Here is a 22,446-nt window from a genome sequence, read left to right on the forward strand (position 1 = left end):
AGAGTAGATAGGGAAAAGCTGTTCCCACTCTTAAAAAGATCAAGAACGAGAGGACATAGATTTAAAGTGATTGGCAAAAAAAGCAAACGTGATGTGAGAAAAAACTTTTTCACACATCGAGTGGCTTGAGTCTAGAATGCATTTCCTGGAAGTGTGGTGGAGGCAGGTTCAATCGAGGCATTCAAGTGGGCATTAGATGATTGTTTCTATTCAAACAATGTGCAGGGATATGGGAAAAAGACAGGGCAATGGCACTAGGCCTTCATGCTCATTTGGAGAGCTGGTGCAGACATGATGGGCTGAATGGCCTCCTGTGCCATTAAGATTCTGTGAATCTATGATATGCTGTGTAACCAACATATCAGTCATGGCTCATAGGCCACCCATTCACCACTCCAGAGATTTAAATATATAATCTAGGTTGGCCCATCAATGCAGTATTGAAGGAATGCTGCAATGTTGAAGATGCTGTTTGTCAAATGAGATATTAACCCGAGCCGCATCTGTCCACTCGGGTACTATTTCAAAGAAGAGCAGAAGCGTTTTCCCCTGTTGTGTCAGCCAATATTTGTCCCTCCAATAACATCACTAAAGCAAATGGTCTGGTCAATTCTTTAATTGTTCTTTGTGGGAGCTTGCTGTGCACAAATTGGCTGTCCCTGTTTCCATAACAGTGACTACACTTCAATAAGTATGTCATTAGCTGTAAAAAAAAAAGCGCTTTGGAATGCCGTGAAATCATGAAAGGTGCTATAAAAGTGCAAGTCCTTTCTTTCTTAATAGTAACCAAATTTAACTTATTCAGTCACTTCAAATCAGAGGCCTCAGTAGAACACTATGCATTTCACCGCATAGCATCCTTCTTGCTCACTATGATCGGTGTCACTGAGGATTTCCGAATTTCATTTATGGATTCTGCCATACAGAATTTAAAAAATGATAAAGTATGGCAATCATTTGCTGACTTCCTTTGATCTGAATTTACTGAGAATAAAAGGCTGAGAGGAGATTTGATAGATACATTCAAAATCATGAGGGCTTTGGACAGAGTAGATAGGGAGAAACAGTTCCCACTCGTGAAAGGATCACGAATGAGAGGGCACAGATTTAAAGTAATTGGCAAAAGAAGCAAAAGTGAAATGAGAAAAAACTTCTTCACGCAGCGAGTGGTTAAGGTTTGGAATGCACTGCCTGAGAGTGTGGTAGAGGCAGGTTCAGTCAAAGCGTTCAAAAGGGCATTAGACTGTGATCTGAAAAGGAAGAATGTGCAAGGTTACGTACGGAGAGAAGGTGGAGAATGGCACTAAGTGAATTGATCATTCAGAGAGCTGGGAAAAAAATGGGCTAAATGGCCTCCTTCAGCACCGTAACAACTCTGATTCTGTGATACAAACAGCTTGTCAATCTGCAAGCATCCCTTGCTGACAGTAATTAACTAGTTTACACAAATTACATTTTGTGGCCTTAAGAAGGACAGGCCAATTTAGGCAGAGATTACTTCCCTTAGCAGCAGGGTAATATGTGTTAAAATACTTTGTTATAAAACAACAAATTATATGATCTACCCTGAGCAACAGCAAAGGAGACCTATTATCACGTTTTTTGGATAGCGCAGAACAAACATTTCTAAAATTGATCAATATTTTCGGCATTCCGTAAATTGCCAGAATGTCTGAAGATAAAAAATATGCATAAGTCTTACGATATCTCGTTTCCACAGAAATGTTTTAAAAATGTTAGACATTGAAATTTTTTTTTCAATGAAGTGTATATCTTTACAACTGGGCTGCAGTACAGTTACTTTGTATTTACTATTCCTTTTCCTTTTCCTTCATTAGTTATAGTGGAGAGATTTCTAAATGTACCAAAGTCACAAGTGTGTGTATATAGAGTGTTTATGATTTTGCTATATGACTCTTAGCTGCCTGTTTTTAAATAATTGACACAAAGTGAACCTTGCGACATGAATATTTAACCCAAATTGCTACTACCGAATGCCGTCCTGTTTGAACAAGTAGCACAACAAACTGTGCAATGGAGAAAATCCAGGCAGCAAGACTACCTGACTAGTGCATCACAATCTGTTAATTGTTGTTTGTTGTGATTGGAGTAGTGGAACGTTCTAAGGTTTCGTGGTGTCAGTCGTTTCCATAAGCGGATTCCGCATCTATTACATTGCAAAATTGACTCGGACTCCTCAATATCCACTGTTACAATAGTGTAACCCAGGAAATGTAACAATGCCTCTCATCCCCTTTTGTATATCAATTGGATATCATGTTTCATGCAGATGCCTTCACATGCGCTTTGCCAACCTTTCAGTTGGTGGCCTGTTTATACATTAATAAGACATTATTTCTCAGTCAGCAAGGGAATGGACAATGGGAATGTTGGATTGTCGCTACCCGTGATGTGCACTGCCATTAAGCAGTCTTGTAGAAGTTACCAAGAAGTCTTTATTAACATTACTGAGCTATGTACATATTTTCAGTAGCTCTACACTGCTGACCTAAACTCTAGGTCAGGTGCTTTCTTACATCACTGGTGAGCAGTACCCAACTCAGCCCCAGGTTAACCCTTAATGTACTGGATCTTTCTACTACACCTCCCCCCAAGTCTTTACTCCCTGGATGTAGACTGACAATAGTTACCTACAGCTTGATTCAAGTCTTGTGTTGTCATAAGGCTTGTATACTTAACTTCAGTGTTGCAACTTTAACTGCTCCAACTCTAAACTACGTTGTGATTAACATTACAACATGAACAGCATGCAGTAACAGAGTCCATACTACCCCATCTACCCCCTTCAAGTCTTTGAAATCAGAGTTTGGGGCGGTTTAGATGTCTTGTACCCCTGCCACGTCTCATTTGCCGCCCGGTTGGGAGAGTGGTAGGATCTCGATGCTGTTGATCTTGGTGATGGATCGTTGGTTGGAGCTGGGTGCAGGCATGTCTTCTTGTGCTTTTTCCATTGGCGAGTGTTACACCAAACCTGGTCGGTCAGGTTACTGTGGTGATGGTTTGGTATCGTGAGTGGTGGTTGTTTCTTTCTGGGAGAACGGGTGTGGTATCTCTCCGGCTATTGGTAATGTTCCTTCTTCTTCCGCCATTTCCAGTGTCTGGAAGCCTCCTGGGGTTGAGGAGGGCGCCATCCTGTGGATGGAAGAAATGTGTAGAGCCGGCTCACCTTTGTTGAGTAATGTTTGTGTCGGGCTGCTATCTGCTTCCAATGGACTCTGTGTTTTCATCACACTGGCTGGTAGTTGCTGGGGCCGTGTGGGCCATTACCTCAACCGACTGCACTGTGGTTGCTGGCGGAAGCAAAGCCTCTGCTGGAAGCCCTTCTGGCTCTGGCACCACCGCCACTGAAGGGGCTGTGGTAACTTTCTGCACTGTAGGTTGGTCGGGCCCTTGGTTTGGTTTGGGGACCTGAGAAGGAGAAGAAGAGACCTGCTCGGGGAAGAGGGGTTATAAACAAGGTCAACATTTGCACGTGGATTTGTTGTTGAGCCTTCAGGAGGAGGCTGTTCTGGCTGGATTATAACTGAGGGCTGATTTCTGCCTCATGAAGTGTTTTCTCCAGTGATCTGTTCTTTCTTGGAGGAATATAATTCCTCTAAGCAACCTTTCAAGGGCACATCCTGTAATTGCTGTTCTGCCAATTGGTTTTCCAAGAGCTCATGCTCTTTAGTGAGAACCTCAACTTTCCCTTGCCAGCCAATGTTCTTGACCTTCAGCAGTTCATGGACCTCTTTGGGGATGTAATGTTGTTCCAAGTTTCCTTGCAGAAGTGCAACTGTTTCCTTCAGTGCTACAGCCTCATTCTTGTACCTCTTTGCTTCTTCATGAAATAGCGAACAATTCTGCGTCTTCCGTGAAAACTGGATTGTCAGTTCATTCAGAGTGGCAGTAAATTCAGTTTGTCTTCCTTCGTCATGTTCTTGAGGGACAAACCCGGACCTGAAGGACCCTTGTAGCATGCGGTGGTCCTTCAACAGGTTTTCCTTTTCACTGAAGAGCTCAAGTACTTTGAGTACTTCAGTCTTCTTATAATTTAGCAGAGTCTCATCAAGCCTGTTCTGTTACTCAAGGTGTTTTGCATTTCACCCGTGTTGCTGAAGGGTAATGAACTGTGTTTGAATCTGTTCTTGAAGGACAAGTAGCCGCTCTTTCAAATGTTATTTTCTTGTTCCGCTCTTGCCTTCATGTGCTGTGTCTGTTTGTCACTGCTGACAGCTCCAACGCAGCTTTCACTGAAGTAGTCTTCAAGGTCTTTGCCAACTTCTCATGCTTCTCAAGGGATACGTATCAGTTTGTCAGAGTCTTTCAAGGCAGTTCAGTGAGCTCCATTCTTGGCTGCTGTCGTGCCTGGCTGTACTTCATGTTGAGATTTTCCAGCTCGGCTTTGAGACAAATGTTTTCGGCTTGTATCTGTGTTTTTTTTTCTTGGTCCGCCTAGCGCAGGGCTTTATCCTCATCGTCTTCTACCAGCTGTTGGTATGGGTCAGGAAACCCTCACTCAAGAAGCAAGAAGCTGAGAAAACTCACCTGCAAAGCTCCACAGAGATGGAAGATCCTGGCAGCAGAAAAAAAAGGCAGAAGTTAAGCTCTGGCTAAAGTCTCCATTGGATCCCTGTGGAAACAGCTTCAGCAAAGCAAAGCTGGCAGCCTGCAACCTGCAGGGTGAGGTACCGAGAAAGAAATCACCTGGGTCTTCTGGCCCAAGGCCTCCATACAGGCTGGGTTCTGGCCAGTGTTGTGTCTCTTTGGTGCCCTTGTGTGGTTTGTTTTGGTTTCGTCTTTTGCCATTCCTTGGTTTTGGCTTGGGGTTTTTATGGCTCTTTTCAAGCTCTGCACTTTCCTCGGCTTTAAGATTAAAATATCTTTCAAAGGCTGTTAACAGTTCCCTGAGACTGGTGTTGGATTCATCAATGCCCTGCATCAGGACTACGCAATTCGAAAGATCACAAAACCACAAAATTAAAGAAAGCATTGACCTGGTGTTGCCCTGATCTTTTTCTGATGCCTGCTGCAGTCAAGTAATATGAAAAATCACTTCTCAAGGATGCCAAATGTCCTGTTGGATTTGGTGGGTGTACTGCAATTGCGATGCATCGTTGAAAAAATTTTAAGTGTGTTTTTTTCCCTTTAAGAGATCAGAGAATTTCAAAATGGCACCGCTGGAATTGCCGAGGAGAAGATTTTCGTGCGCTTCAAACTTTTGGCGCGACTTTTAAAATGGCGGTGATGGGCCGGGACGAGGAAAAAGCTGCAAATGGCTGTGGGTCAGTTTGCGACTGTGGGTCATTAAAATAGTGGCAGCTTGCTATGGGTCGGGTCCGGGTCGGGGCCAGAGGTCTTGCTGGCCAGGATGGCACTTGGACTTTTGTTTAAATGGGGGTTTCTGCATGTCCAATGTTTTTCTTTCTTTTGTTGCACTCCAGACTTGATGGGACCACGTAGAGGGGGTGTCGACTCGAAGGTTGGGCTAGCGATGAATGTGCAACTGAGTTTTCTTCCTGACTGATTTTTAAAAGAAATAGTTCACCGGACTGGCTCCCCCGTAACTTTTAAAAGCTTGTACCTCACCCTGCAGGTTGCAGGCTGCCAGCTTTGCTTTGCTGAAGCTGTTTCCACAGGGATCCAATGGAGACTTTAGCCAGAGCTTAACTTCTGCCTTTTTTTTCTGCTGCCAGGATCTTCCATCTCTGTGGAGCTTTGCAGGTGAGTTTTCTCAGCTTCTTGCTTCTTGAGTGAGGGTTTTTTGGAGCAAAAGTTCATTGCTGCTGTCCTTTTCTTGATTTCTTCAGTCTTTTTACAGAGGGTGCAGATTTTCATCCCTAGCTGCCACCATGTTTTGTTGGGTTGTCGCTACCAATGGTATGCACTGCATAGACATTATTCAGTCTTGTAGAAGTTATCAAGAAGTCTTTATTAACATTACTGAACTATGTACATATTTACAGTAGAGGGCACAGGTATGAGGAGGACTCCATGGCATGTCCTTACATGTTGCTACCTAGCCCTACACTACTGACTTGAGCTCTAGGCCAGCTGCCTCCTTACATCACCAGTGGGCAGTACTGCACTCAGTCCCAGGTTAACCCAAAATGTGCCAGTTCCTTCTACTACACAATAGTTATGATTGGTTTTGTTTAATTCAATTTCTAAAAATGAAAGGAAGCACTCCTCTTGAACCTTACAGTAACTTGGGACATTCCAAAGCACTTTACAGCCAATGAATTACTTTTTTCAATTACAGTCAAGCATTATAATGTAAGAAACACTGCAGCAATTTGCACACAGCAAAGCCCCACAAAAAGCAATGTGATATTGACCAGGTAAACTGTCTTAGTGAAGCAGGGGAGGGGTAAACATTGGCAGGAACAAACATTGGCCAGGACGCTGGATAAACTTCGAATAGTTCCATGGGATCTAATAAACCTGTTTGTGAAGTTTGATGTCTCATCTGAAAGACAGCATCTCCAACAATACAACATTCTTGGCGTTGCACTGATGTGTCAGCCTAGTTACGTGCTCAAATTTATAGAGTGGGGTCTTCAGCCTATGACCTTCTTACTTGGAATGCTATCAATGAGCCATGGCTGACTGTCTTTGCATAACAGTTAACACGTTGCCCTTCCCCATATCAGTGAGTTAACTTAAGTAAAATAATTTTTAACATTCCTCCTGTATTGTAGCCTTCTAAACTTGTGTAAGACCATACCCTAGCAACTTTGTGCTTCAAAGCTTGATCATTTCTGTCCCTATATTATCTCTGTGTTCTCCACCAAAGACTAGGGTGTGTAACAGATAGAACATGGAGTTCCCAATGCAATGGGTGTGAGATGTTTTTCAATGAAACAGACAGAATAACAAATTGCTTATTGTTTACAGACTTCAATAGCTAGCTCAATGCCATTTTAATCACTTATTTTTAATCTCAGTGCTGCTTAAAATATAAACCAGTGTGAATGCCCTTTGCTTTAAACTCCAATATTATTTGCTAAATCCTTATTGTGCAAAATTGATTAAGAGAAATTCCAAACATGGCAAGCTCATAAAACTACTTTTAATTGTCAGCATTGGTGTTCAGAATCAGCAATATGCTAAGAATGAGGATAAAGAGAACACTTATTTCCAGAATTTAATGAAAATCAAAACTAATGTTACAAATATCTAGTTTCATAATTAATATGTTTCAGAAATACAACTTTTAGTTTGGGATTGGAATTCTTTTAAATATAAATGAAAAACCTGATTGGAAACTGATAAACATATGATGGAAATGCAAATCAAACAAGCTTGAGTTAATTACATTTAAAAGCTAACCTATGTTTATCTTACAACGTCAGAGTTGATAGTGTGTTACCATCCCAGCTGAGATTAGCCCTGGACAAGCCTGATTCCAAGGTGGAACACAGCTTGCTAGATCCTAACTTTTATTTTGTTTGTTTAGATATGTGGAGAATAGCTACTGAACAGAGTCACAGGAGTCAGCTGATGAACTTTTAACAAAAGAATAAAACATTTATTAAATAAGAAAAGATGAACTATATTACAATACTCCTTCAAGTGACAGATGCCACCTCAATCAGATACTATTATAAAATAACACAACAACATAATATAACATAATCATAACACCTCAACTGCCCCCAGATGCTTGTCACACCGTGAGCCAACTGGTCTCACGGCACTCCGTCTTTCACATGAAGGTTTCCAATCTCCACTCACCAAGACCTCACCTTGGAATCTTCTCCCAAACCGATGATTTCTCTCAGACGCCTTCCACAAGGGTTCACCTCTAGGGCTTTGAACTCTCCTTCCGATGTTCCTCTCCCCTGGGTCACCACATGCATTCAAGCTGTCTTCCACACACTTTCTCTCACTGACTCAGCCATCATGAGTACCACTGCTTTTCATGCCCATAGTAAAGAATTACAGACCTTTAGTTGTCTCTTTGGACCTTCATGCCTCTTGCAGGCTGTTCTCACTTTAAATTTGCTTTCTGCAGCTTGGGGCCTTTCTCTCTGCCCCTCACTTTTAACTTCATTAACAGTACCTTTTCCAGGTTCCTGTCCTTCCTTGGACCAGAAGGTCTGCTTGGGACTTTCTCCTGTCCCATCCCCTGGATTCTGGGGTCTTTTCTTAGTTGTTTCTTTAGTTCTTTGTGTGTGTCTGTGGGAGGGACCTGCCTCTCTGGGGCCCCTGGGTGCTAGGCAACAGCCCAATTCTTCTACCCTTGTGTTTGCTTAGCTTCTCTTTAGGAGTCGTAAAACTCATTAAAAATGCAGACACTTTTCAAAAGAGAAACTAAAACTCAATTTGACATTTCTTAACGCACAGATACAGAAATACAAATGAAACTTAAACTTTAAAGCTAAATCTCATTCCTAACACCTACAAAAAACAATCTAGCTTACTTAAACTGATTCTATTTCCTAAAAAGTGAAAGCACTTAAACAATGGATGGTCCATTGTTGAGCCTTTGGTAGAGCCATGCCATCTATAATTATTCCAGTAAGAGATTTAAATTATTCAGACGAAAAACTAAAAGCAGCTCTGTAATCATGAGGGTATGTTTGTGGACCTAGGGAGCCTGGAGAGAGGGTAATTATGTCCATGAGGGAGATAAATTATTCATGTGGGTCACAGTATCCAAGAGTTGTGTTGAAGGTAAAAAGGTAACTGGTTTATATTTCTGGAGAATAGCTGGAATACTGAGGAGAAATAAAGTGTATTCCAAAAAGCTGTGGCATACCTTTTGTTTGGTTCCAGGAAAACAAGTGAATGAACCTTCCAGATATCAAAAAGTATATGGAAACTCTTGAGGGGAAGCAAAAACATTGTGTTGTGTGGCACTACCACCGTGCTAACTGGGATAGATTTTGAACAGATCTAGCAACTCAAGACTGGGCAACCATGAGGCGCTGTGGGCCATTAGCAGCAGAAGAATTGTAATCAACTACAATCTGTAACCTCATGGCCCAGCATATTCCTCACTCTACCATTAAGCCAGGGGATCAACCCTGGTTCAATGTAGAGTGCAAGAGGGCATGCCAGGAGCAGCAGCAGGCATACCTAAAAATGAAGTGTCAATTTAGTGAAGCTATAACACAGGACCACTTGCATGCCAAACAGCATAAGCAGCACATGATAGGGTTAAGAGATTCCACAATCAATGTTTGAGATCTGAGCTCTGCAGTCCTGCCACATCCAATTGCAAATGGTGGTGGACAATTAAACAACTCACTGGAAGAGGAGGTTCCACAAATATCCTCATCCCCAATGATGGGGGAGCCCAGCACATCAGTGCAAAAGACAAGGCTGAAGCATTTGTAACAACCATGAGCCAGAAGTGCCGAGTGGATGATCCATCTCGGCCTCCTCCGGAGGTCCCCAGCATCATAGATGCCAGTCTTCAGTCAATTTGATTCACTCCACGTGATATCAAGAAATGGCTGATGGCACTGGACACTGCAAAGGCTATGGGCCCCAACAATATTCCGACAGTAGTACTGAAGACTTGTGCTCCAGAACTTGCACCCCTAGCCAGGCTGTTCCAGTACAGCTACAACACTGGCATCTACCCGGCAATGTGGAAATTTGCCCAGGTATGTTCTGTACACAAAAAGCAGGACAAATCTAACCTGGCCAATTACCATCCCAACAGTCTACTCTCAATCATCAGTAAAGTGATGGCAGCGGTCATCAACAGTGCTATCAAGTGGCACTTGCTTAGCAATAACCTGCTCACTGACGCTCAGTTTAGGTTCCGCCAGGGCCACTCCGCTCCTGACCTCATTACAGCCTTGGTTCAAACATGGACAAAAGAACTGAACTCCAGAGGTGAGGTGAAAGTGACTGCCCATGACATCAAGGCAGCATTCGACTGAGTGTGGCAATGAGCTCTTGCAAAACTGGAGTCAATGGGAATCGGGGGAAAACTCTCCACTGGTTGGAGTCATACCTAGCACAAAGGAAGATGGTTGTGGTTGTTGGAAGTCAATCATCTCAGACATCACGGCAGGAGCTCCTCAGGGTAGTGTCCTCGGCCCAACCATCTTCAGCTGCTTCATCAATGACCTTCCTTCCATCATCAGGTCAGAAGTGGGGATGTTCACCATTTATGACCCCTCAGGTACTGAAGCAGTCCATGTCCAAATGCAGCAAGACCTGGACAATATCCAGGCTTGGGCTGACAAGTGGCAAGTAACATTCGTGCCAGGCAATGACCATCTCCAACAAGAGAGAACCTAACCATTACCCCTTGACATTTAATGGCATTACCATCATTGAATCCCCCACGATCAACATCCTGGGGGTTACAATTGACCAGAAACGGAACTGGGCCACCCATATAAATACTGTGGCTACAGGAGCAGGTCAGTTGCTAGGAGTCCTGTGTCGAGTAACTCACCTCCTGACTCCCCAAAGCTTGTCCACCATCTACAAAGCACAAGTCAGGAGTGTGATAGAATACTCTCCATTTGCCTGGATGAGTGCATCTCCCACAACACTCAAGAAGCTTGACACCATCCAAGACAAAGCAGCCCACTTGATTGACACCCTATGCACAAACATTCATTCCCACCACCACCGACGCACAGTAGCAGCAGTGTGTACCATCTACAAGATGCACTGCAGGAATTCACCAAGGATCCTTAGACAACACCTTTGAAACCCATGGCAGCTACCACCTAGAAGGACAAGGGCAGCAGACACATGGGAACACAACCCACCTGGAAGTTCCCCTCCAAGTCACTCAACACCCTGACTTGGAAATATATTGCCGTTCCTTCACTGTCACTAGGTCAAAATCCAGGAACTCCCTCCCTAACAGCACTGTTTGTGTACCTACGCCACATGGACTGCAGTGGTTCAAGAAGGCAGCTCACCACCCGCTTCTCGAGGGCAATTAGAGATGGGCGATAAATGCTGGCCCGGCCAGCGAAGCCCACATCCCATTAATGAATTTAAAAAAGTAGAGCTGGGTTATAGAATAAGTCTTTATAAACTTTAGTATTAAGTTCATAGTGCTGAATTTGTTTAATTTGGTTTTGTTTTATCTATACGGTAAAGGTTGTTTGTGTTTAAAAATGTGGAATCTTTTGGTGTGATTCTTTCAGCCCAGGGAGATAGAGTAGTGGTAATGTCACTGGACTAGTAATCCAGAGGCCCAGGCTCGTGCTTTGGGGACACGTTCAAATTCCACCATGGCAGCTGGAATATAAAGCTAGTCTTTCATCAATTGCTGTAAAAACCCAACTGGTTCACTAATGTCCTTTACGGAAGGAAACCTGCCATCCTTACCTGGTCTGGACTCCAGATCCACAGCAACGTGGTTGGCTCTTAATTGTCCTCTGAAATGGCCTAAACAAGCCACTCAGTTCAAGGACAATTAAGAGCCAACCACGCAACAAATGCTGGCCTTCCCAGTAATGCCCGCATCCCATGAAAGAATGAAGAAAAAGCTAATCACTGGACGTTTGAATTTTTCTCCAAACGTCAACAATCTCTAATGGGATTGTAACACTAAACAAAAGAAAAAAAAAAATCATAAATTTACCACGTAGGTTGTTTGAATGTCACACAAACTGATGGGATGGAAACATACTTCGAGGTACATTACATTATATAAGTTTGGGCATGCTCAACTCAGTGCCAAGTATGCTTGGGCCTACATAAAATGCTGCTTTTGAATTGATATCAACCGGGAAGATGACTCGGTTTTTAATAGATAATGTGGACAAAAGGGTGAAAATCCATCACACCTGATCAGTAAGGTGTGCATTATTAGGCCACAGTAAACCTGGGCTTTATTTTGCATCTGGTTATGTTGTAGTGGGAGTGCTTGAGATTGACATGTGATACCAAACACGGAAAGTATTCCTGCTGATCCTAACATGCACAGGAAAGATTCATTCCAAATGATAACATTTAGAAAGAGCAATATTCTAAACTTAACCTTGCTCAGACACATCTTTAAACTGTTCTATTAATGGAGATAACGGTGCAGTAATACTTGGAGCCCTCCAATAATGAAATGGTAACTTGTTGTTGAAATAACTTGAAGGGAATTTTGAACTATTTCTTTTCAATTAAGTGCTGTTGTGTTGCTGGTTTGGTGGGTGAAAACTATGTAATAAGAGCAGTGTATATCCAGTCAGCGTATGCAACGTGAAAATTGAAATCTTTGGCATATAAGTCTTTAAAGCATGTGATATGATATCTGATGTATTTAAGGAACTTGTATTTAAGAAACTTGTGTTTGAACTTTTTTTTTCTTATTTCTCTACATGCATAGTTCACTTTTAATCCCAATTTCTTTCCAATAGGATTCCTTAAAATGCCGACTTAAATCACCAACAAACTGTGCTATTCCTGGTTGGGATTTAAGTGATGTATACTGGGCTTCTTCACTATCTGAGCAGCAAGTCCCGCCCAGTGAACAAGAGTCAAAAAGTTCTTCAGGCCACATCAGATGGAACAGCTGCAGAGCCAGTCCTGAGCAGGAGGCTGAGGAGGAAATGGAGGACCACTATGAGGATGTAAGCAGTGTATAGTAATAGCTGCATTGATTGCAATATTATTGAGTGGGGTTTTTGATTCTATATTATGTGCTAAATTACAGAGGTCAGGAAGATCACTTCTGCTATACTGAAGTGTGCATTAATGATTAGCTTGCGTGAGGCATTATATTAGAGGTCACCTGATTTCACATCTGAAAATGATATTTAAAACTCTTGCTTCATGTAACCTTTGACCATGATAATATTGTTAAAGCTGCTTGTTACCACACCCACCTGCCTTATTGTATTGCTACACCTCAGTATATCAGTTAAGGTGACCAAATATTTTCTTGAATATTATGTTGCGTAGGCCTTAGATTTTGTTATTTATAAATGTTAAATATGGAAGTTTGTCATCACACCAGTTTTGTTAAAGTCCCAAATTGTACTGTTTTGTGTTAATTTTATTCTGGTGCATTCAAGCTATTTACATGAGCATATCCAATCATTCAGTTGCATCATTTTCTACTTTGATATTATAATTTCTGACTCTGTTCATTGAGCTTGAAACATGAATATTATCCAGCAATAAGTTGAAGCAATTCTGATACAAAGCAACAGATCTCATAATTAGGGCACTTTATTCAATCCAAATAATAGTGCAGATCATAAACTAAATGGTACAATTTTAAAGGGGCTGTAGGGACAGAGACCTGGCAGTTCACAAACACAAATCTTTGCAGGTGGTAAGACAAGTTGATCAGGAGGAAAAAAAAGCAGTCAGAGCCTTTGTAAATAGGGGCAGAGGACATGAAAGCTAGGAAGTTATGCTAAACATTTCTAAGTCATTGGTTTGGCCTCAGCTGGAGTATTGTGGGTGCCACATCTGTCGGAAGGATGTTAAGGCCTTGGAGAGGGTGCAGAGGAGATTTACTCGAATGATACCAGGGATGAGAAATCTGAAGAGACTGGAGAAACTGGGGTTGTTCTCCTTAGAGTAGAGAAGGTTAAGGTGAGATTTTTAGCAAGATGCTCAAAATTAATTGGTCTTTGATGGAGTAAACAAGGAGAAACTGTTTCCACTGGCTTGGGTCACCATATGAGACAGATTTAAGATACTTAGCAAAAGGACCAGAAGGGAAATGAGAAATGTTTTAATGCAGTTGGTTGTCATTATTTGGAATGTACTGCCTGAAAGGGTGATCTAGACAGATTCATTTAAACTTTCAGAACAGAATTGGATCAATATTTGAATGAAAAGAATTGCAGGGATATGGGGAAAATGCAGGGGTGATGGAACAAATTGGATAGCTCTTTCAAAGAGCTGGCACAGACATGGTGGGCCAAATGGCTGTCGTCTGTGCTTTATGCCAGGATTGCATATTGTCAAAAAGTCAATAATAAAGCTCAATAATTTGCTGAAAAAAACTAATCCAATTTTTAATTCTATCTCATGCATGAATAGTTCTTGCATTGAACTTTTTGTTGCTCATTAAAATCTAAGACACTATGATAAAAGACTGCAACCTAAACATCAGCATGGGTGATATCAGCAGATGATCAATTAGCATAATCCCATTATATTCACCTGTCTACCGCATTGATCTAACCTTGACTTGCGACCTCTACTACCGAAAGGGGAAAAAGAAAAATGTTAAGGGTGCACCCATCATATCGAAGCTCTCCTCCAAGTCACACACGTTCCTGACTTGGCCATGTATGTTGTTGTTCCTTTATCCTGGAACTCCTTACTAAACACCAACACATGAACAGCATCACCACGAGGTCTGCATTGTTTCATGAGACTCACCCCCATCTTCTAACCGCAGCTTGGAATGGGCAATAGGTACATCCTTGCTAGTGTTAACCCTGTAGAAAGAAAAAATAAAATAAACTTACTAATGCTATTGGAATGACTGCATTTTGCACTCAAAAGTGGTACATCATTATAATGTATGCCTCTGCAATTGATAGAATGCTTAAGCAGAATGAAACATCAAATAAACAATGGTTTATTTCAGAATATGCCCCAGCCTTGGTTCAGTGGTAGCATTTTCATCTCTAAGTCAGAAGGTTGTGATTCAAAGCCCACTTCAGAGGCTTAAGCACATAATCTAGGCTGGCACTGCAGTGCAGTACTGAAAGAGTCCTGCACCGCCAGAGGTACTGTCTTTTGATTGAGATGTAAAACTGAGGCCTCATCTGCCCCCTCAGCTGGAAGGTAAAGATCCCATGGCAATATTCAAAGAAGAGCTGGTGTCCTGATCAATACTTTCCCCTCAGCCACATCGAAAATGGATTATCTTGTCATTATCATGTTGCTGTTTGTATAGGAATTGGCTTCTGCATTTCCTGTATTACAATGGGGACTATACTTCAAAAGTAAAGCAATTTGCGATGTCTAGCAACCATGAAATGCATAATGTAAATGAAGGTTTCTTCCTTTAAATGGAAATTTTAGGTTATTTTTCAACTCTTCAAATTTCTTTTAATTGGTTTTTGGTATGTCGCTTTTTTTTAAAAACTTCAGGAACCTGTATCTAAATTTTCTGGCAGCCTGTTTGACACAGAAGAAGGTTTTCATCGGAACCGGCATGTGAGAGCTTTTCTACGTGATAATCAAAGGCAAGCCAAGCCGTCCAATGCCTCGGGCAGCAGCAAACAACAGATCTGTAAGCTGGCAAATGATGCCGGTGGAGAGTGTAGGTGTCCAGAGCGAAATGAGGGCCAAGGAACACTCTTTATATCCACTGGATTCAAAGGAACCTGGACAAAGGTAGCATAAAAGTCCCTTTAACCATTTCACCATTGCATGATATCAAATATTTATATAGTTAGTATGAGCTTGGCTTGGTTAGCAGCTTTCTTCTCCATAAATCAGAAGTGCCATTATGGATTTGAGTGCACAACCCAGGCTGCCACTGCAGTGCATTATTGAGGGAGTACTGCATTGTCTGAGCTGCTGCTTTTGATGAGACATTAAACAGAGACCCTACGTCCTTATTCAGGTGGACGTGAAAGCTCTCATCTTACGAGCTGAAGGTGAGTGAGTTTTTGAGTGAGTCTGAGAGTTTTTCTAGTACCCTGTCTGACATTGTCCCCTCAGCCAACAGAAACAAAAGAAAATTGAGATTAACTGGTTATTCATCTCATTTGTCCTTTTGGGACCTTGCTGCATATAAACATATTTATCTACATGACTGCAGTAACTGTTTTGTGAAGTACGTTCACGAGATGTAAAGTGCATTGACACATACATACTGGGGCCCCAGTGAGCTGGGGCATGAATTTAATTTATTTTATTTCTGATGACTCATACAATAGAACTGTAAGATGCTTTATCTGGCTGTAGCAGTGAAACTAAATTAGGGGCCAGATCTTTTCTATTGGCTCAGATAATTTATTTGCACTAATGAAGATAAATAAGCATATGGAAAGATCCCACATTTAAACTAACTGTATTGCAGAATTTATGTTTCCTAAATGGTTCTAGCCATTATTTGCATTGAACTATATTTACAAGACAACAAAAACATACAAAAAGAACTTCATTTCCCACCGATTCATTAAGACTACCCATATATTTGCCTATATGATATTCCACATTTCAAGACCACTGTTTATATTTCCAGACGAGTGTCCTGCTCTGTGTGGTTTGGGTTTGAGTTCTGTTTTAACCACAGGGTAAGAAATTCCACCTGGGCTTTGAGCTGGGGATTTCCAGCTCCTGTGGATAGTGTGTGATTAATTATGGGATTTGTAACTTAATCCTGCTGCTATTGAACTAGAATATCCAGAGTATACCACAAACCGCCACAGCATCAGGCAATTAGAAAATGGATCATTCAACTGGGCTGTTGCAGCATCTATGAGAAATTCAAAGTGTGTGACAGAGTGACATATCAGGGAAACTATTCATTATGTGAGGGAGAGAGAGGCCCATTATAAGGGTTATTCAATTTGTGAGGGAGAGAAAAGCACAACATGAGGGTTATTAAATATATGAGGGAGAGAGAGGTATATCATGGGGGTTATTAAATATGTGAGGGGGAGAGGTACATCATGGGGGTTATTAAGTATGTGAGGGGGAGAGAGAGGTATATCGTAGGGGTTATTCAATATGTGAAAGAGAGCACGACACACCACGGAGGTTATTCAGTATGTGTGCGAGAGACACATGCACACTATGGAGGTTATTCAATATGTGTCTGAGAGGGAGAGAAGCACACACATACCCTGGACATTGAATGACGTTCATGATGTCTCTCTCTCAATGTGTGAGAGAGAGAGAGAGACGCACATCATGGGCAGTATTCAATGTTTGTGAGAAACACAAGGGCCTGGCACATAAAGGGTTAACGTGGGACTGAGTACAGTACCGCCCACACAGTGATGTAAGAGAACAGAAGATCCACACTGAGGGTTCAGTCTAGTGTTGAACAGAACCGTGTGCACAACCCAGCATGGAGACATCTCCTAGCTTGAACCCTTTACTGTGTATATAGTTCTTGTAGTTAATAAATACAAACAGTTAACCTAATTAAGACTACAAAGACTTCATTAAGACCTATCGACTGTTATCCAACACCCTGCAACACACATCATGGAAGTTATTCAATGTTTGTGAGAGAGAATGCATGATATGGAGGTTTCATCTTGCTCCTTTGGAACCACAAAACCCAAAGTGCACCATGACAATCTGTATCGCATGATAACAAGGTAGAAATTTACAATAAATAATGGTAAGCAACAGATAAAAAACAGATTTGAGTTTCATGTAGTTTCACCATTAAATTAAAAAAATTGTGCTCAAGATATCATTTGTAATGTGCCTTGTTTTTGTTGTTGAGGGAGACTGGTGTTTGACCTGGGATGTTTTTTGATACTGAATTTGGTGATTGAAGCTGAAGCCAGCAAGGCTTGTACCATGATGAGTGACTGAGCACCTGCTCAAAGCTCTGGTCATTTAAGACTCAACAACGGTGGAAGAACCCAACTTGGTGCAGTGCAGCACTAACACCATCCTTACCAATGATTATACCTTCATGGTGGGAAATAACTAGGAGAAAAATATCTTTCATTGTGATCTGAATAACTGGGAAAAGATGGTTTCAGGGTAAGGGAAAAGTCTAGCGAATAAAATAAATTACATGTTAAACAAATATATCAAATCCACTGCTGCAGAATATAAAAATGTAAAATAATGTGAATAGCTGAGGCTGAGGGATTTTGGGGAGAGAAAAACAATGTTACTTACACTTAAAACATTTCATGAAGTGGGAAGTAAATAGCATTACAGACATTTTGCAAGTGACAGATTCCTTTCAGGATCCGTTATCTAGCTAGCTTTAGGCGGGTTTGTTCAATGATGGTGAGACAATCTTCTCACAAGCATGGTTTCACTTGTTTTAAAGTTTGATTTTCTAAGTAAGGTGAAGTGATTATAAATCAAGCAAACCTGATTTAGAGAAACAAGGTTTAACAAGTATACAGTTATTTCAGCTCAAGACTTCCTCGCTTGATCCCATCGCAATTCACTGGTTTATATACATTTCTTGACTAAAAATCATTTTTCTACGAATGTTTTAAGGCACGCATCCACCCTTGTAAATCTGTAAGATGTATATTTCTGACAAATGGGTAACGATAAACTATGATTGATGGGATACACAGCCCCACAAAGAGGGGTATAATTCCATGGGTGCCAGCAACTCTCATTACTTCATTCATGTAAAGTAGGGATTGATATACTACAGTGCTTTAAGAAGGACTTGACAAGTTGGTGAGGGCAAACAACTTTGGGATATATAAGCGTTACAGATTAGTTAAGTTTATCTAGCGATGCATCAAAGATAAAACTTTTGACTCACCCAGGAATTAGTATTGTTGATCGTTGGGGAGGGTGGCGTACAAAGTTTCACTGTTCAGTTAATGAGGTGGATACAGATTAGTCTAATAGTCTTTCATTTACGTTTGCCCATATTTGTTGCCTATGGCATTGATAGTGACTTTGGTCAATCTATAGGACTTGTTTTCAGCTAACATTCACGTGCCAATTTTTAAGCAACTGGGAGCAAAATCTCTGACTTTTTTCCCCCCTCTTTCGGGGGGATCTGTGGCCACTGGTATTGCAGCAGGCAAGGCATTTACTTGTCTGTGTATAAACCCTTCACTAAAATGCATTATCAAAAACAGTGCTAGTTCTGATTGTGTTCTCTACTTTTTTGAAGCTTAATATTACAGTGCGCAGCCAGATGGGAAGTCTGGGGATCAGCATTGCTGGAGGAAAAGGGTCGACTCCATATAAAATCAATAATGAAGTAAGTTTTTCTAAGTTAAACATGGTTGAAAAATATGAAGTTAGTTGACTTGCCATCTTGGAGAAGATGTTTGCTTTTGATGGTGAATTTTGGAAGATAGTTTTAGATGAATGTTATTACTGGCAAAGCAGAAATATGTTGTATTGTGTAGCTGGCTATTCAAAAACATGCCATATTACCAAATGCATTTCCATGGCAGATTTCTAGTGCCCTTGAGTGGAGCTGCTGGAGAAATATTAATTCGCACCCATGAATCACGATATGGGTGTGTTAGGTAGTGTGTCCGCGATGTGTGACTGGAATAGGTGGCAATTCAGTGGAGTTATTTATGATTTCTGATAATTGACACTTTATACTAGGTATTTGGAAACACGCTGTTTCCCTGATGATCACCTCCTCACCCCTGATGTCTGCTGGTCTCTCGAGTTCAGTCGGCCACATTAAATTTTGGCTCAATTTTTACAAGGCTCAATTTTTAAAGTATGTCATTTTCTGTCCCAATCTAGGTCTGCCTGTATCATTTACTTTTTCTCATTGAAGAAAGTTGGTAGGGTCTTGTGCTCAGACCTATTTGAAGTGGCTGGGTGCTAACATTTAAGGTCAGGGTGGGTAGGAGTGGTGGGAATGAAACCTTCTAAGCCTCTTCACAGTGTTTTCAATCAGACATCTGAATCTCTCTCGCTCTCACATTCGTGAAATAAACCCATGAGCAATTTTTGTCCGCTGTGACGTCCCAATAGTTGTTGCTTTTATCTGTGGGTATCTTCCCCATTGACCTTTTGTTTCTGTTTCTCTATTTTTCACTGGGTCTTTGACTCTGGTCGTTGCATCTCATTTGGCCTTGTCCAAGATTATGGATGCAGCAGGGATCTTGTGCTAAATGCTGGGCACACGTACGAAAATTGAGAATTGAATAGCATGCATTGCTTTATAAAGTTGAGTCTGTGTCTTAAATAAACACTGCAAATACACAGCAGCTGTGTCAGCATCTGTAAAGTGAAGTCTAAGGTTTTTGGGTAGACAACCACGAACTTTGATTTGAAACATGAGCCTATATTTTTGCCGATGAACCTGCTATGTATGAAGAACTTGGTTTTTGTGATAGAAGCATTGGCAAATAATTTAAATATTTCTCATGAGAAAGGTTTACTGTATAAATCACTTATAGTTCCAAAATGTGAGCAGAGAGCAACTTCAAGGGCAGGCCTGGAGCTTAGAATCCATTTAAACAAATTAAAAGAAGATTTAATCTGTTCAAGAACCCGCCTACAATCTCCATAGCCAACCACGCCTCAGTGTTTAAACATAGTTTATGAGCTGATTTTTTTTGTCACACTATCATGGAGAATTCTGAAAAAAATTTGCACGAAGGCCCATATGAAGAGAAAGGTATCCTTGATGATGGCAGTGCATTGTGGGAGATACGCTTGAGCCCTGACTTTGCTGTGTTCCCCTGGCAGCACTGAGTTTCTGCAGGCCTGATTATGCTGCCCAGGGTTTGGTGCGCAGGCTACGTTAACTGTGTTCCTCTCCGCAGATGCTGCCAGACCTGCTGAGTTTTTCCAGGTATTTTTGTTTTTGTTTTGGATTTCCAGCATCCGCAGTTTTTTGCTTTTATTTTCGTTCACAGTGCACTGTGTTTTATGACAAAGAGAGTACCAGTCTTCTGGAATGTGCTAATTATAGTAATCGGCTCTGACAACGAATGTCACATTATTCAGGTGAACGCTACCCCTGGTGATTGACACCCACATATAAAATGGACACATTATCAGTTCAGGTTTGGTATTTAAAGTTAGCTTTCTCTTGGAAAAACTGATAGTAATCTTTCTTTTATTTGAATGAGCATACATGTTAAGTTAGCTTCTGCTCCTTGCATTGGTGTCTGTTGCTGCAAGGGGCTGTTGCTGCAAGGGGCACTATTTTTTGCAGAGTCTGTTTTTGCTATTCCATTGAAGTTGCAGCAAATAAATAGGGCTGAGGTTGGGAATTCCTTAGGGAGTTTCCATATCCAGTCAACAATTGGAACATGAATTCTTGAGGTTGAATCAAATGCAGGCTCAATGATTGAGGTATACCAGTACCCCAGCCCACATATTTATTGACTGCTCACCCTGCAACCAGAGCATGTCTGAAGCCATTTGTCTCAGCTGCTTCCACTTCCCGAGAGAGGTTGTCACAGTTAAGCCATCTCTCTCCAGGCTGACCTGCAGGGATTCTACTGCAGGAATGTGCTGTGAAGGTTAACAGTCAGTCTTTCCACTCCTGGATCTTTCCAAGCTGCTACAGGGGATACCTGCCAGCTTATCTCAGTCGAAAATCATGAAAGTATCAAGAAAAATGACAGATCTGATTTTAACTCTCTGCAAATGGGTGGGTTTTTGAATGGATTAAAGTCCAGCTCATATATATGTTCATTGCTTTCTCTTTTGGGAAGAAGGCATCAGCTGGCAGTACCCTGGCATGTTGCTGAGTGCAGGGCATAGTAGATGACACTGCATTTTGGTATCAGGCGTCCTTCGCAATCAACAGCAGCAAAGTCTCACTTAATTAATATTCAGGTGTTTCCTGACGATAGAAGTATCACAAACCAAATAGATGCCCATTATCCAAGAAGCACCTTTGTTGTGCAGCAGTTGTGTTGCCTGCATTGCTTGAAGATACAAGCACATTGAAGAATCAAAGCAAAATACAGTGAATGCTGGAAATCTGAAATAAAAACATTAAGTGCTGGAAATACTCAGCAGGTCTGGCAGCACAATGAAGGAGAGAGCAACAGCAGAGCTGCAATAAGTGTAGATGCAGCCAGAAAGCTTGGTGCAACAAGGACTCATTGATCCCTGTGATTCCCAGGCCCTACACAAGTATTGCAGCTGAATTAAACCTTTTAAACAATATGCTTTACCTGAAACTGCCAGCTTGCACTGTGCCCCCAGCATACTAGTGTTGTGGACAGGAGGGGAGTTAATTTAAACAGCACTAATTTCTCCTCTCGCCACCCGTCCGTAAACAGAAATGTGTTTTGACTTGTTTCCCTCTTCATAAGTGGTGGTGTATTTCCCAGCCCCTCAGTTTTGGTGCGATCCAATTTGCTATTAATAACCACACAACAAACTCGAGATAGGGTTAGTTTATTTGCATCCCACTCGAAATGCAAAAGAGGGTTTGCAATGTCCCCCTCGCATTCAGATAGCAAAGAGAGGGATAGAGAAAACAAATATTCCTCTGCGGTCTCTGTACTGTAAATATTGTTTCATGTGTGTTCCAGAATTAAAGTCCAATGAGATATTCCTTCACGTAAGTTGGTGGGTTGAAAACTGATGCTGGATAATTCACTTTTCCGGTGGTGTTGACTTCATATTGAGATAGGCATGCAGAGATGAATCAGTCTTGTAGGCAATGGTACAGACTTCCAGCAGAAGCAGGATAGATGGGGCCAGTTGTCCAATCTGAGCCACAGCTCCTTCGGTGTGGCCTGCTTGTCAGATGTTAAACATCAGACTGAGCTATACAGTTCAGCAAGGCAATATTAGCAGTTCCACAAGCCAAAGGCCCTAGTCACAAGACTCCAACCTCTCCACCATCTTTGACAAAGATTGTGTATCCATTAT

General features: G+C 41.5%; 1 protein-coding gene and 1 long non-coding RNA gene across 3 annotated transcripts in view; one reads left to right on the top strand and one right to left on the bottom strand.

The window, feature by feature from the left end:
* Positions 1–22,446, bottom strand: part of LOC144680686 (uncharacterized) — a 462,270-nt gene that overhangs the window by 251,511 nt on the left and 188,313 nt on the right. The window lies entirely within an intron of this gene.
* LOC144680682 (muscular LMNA-interacting protein-like) overlaps positions 12,348–22,446 on the top strand; it is a 234,053-nt gene continuing 223,954 nt past the window's right edge. For both annotated transcript variants that reach the window (XM_078541929.1, XM_078541930.1), the window contains exons 1-3: positions 12,348–12,554; positions 15,046–15,291; positions 18,746–18,835. In XM_078541929.1, the coding sequence (XP_078398055.1) occupies positions 12,534–12,554; positions 15,046–15,291; positions 18,746–18,835 (357 nt within the window). In that variant the 5' untranslated portion in view covers positions 12,348–12,533. The remainder of the gene's footprint in view (positions 12,555–15,045; positions 15,292–18,745; positions 18,836–22,446) is intronic.

This window comes from Cetorhinus maximus, chromosome 5, assembly GCF_964194155.1.
Source record: "Cetorhinus maximus chromosome 5, sCetMax3.hap1.1, whole genome shotgun sequence".
NCBI lineage: Eukaryota > Metazoa > Chordata > Chondrichthyes > Lamniformes > Cetorhinidae > Cetorhinus > Cetorhinus maximus.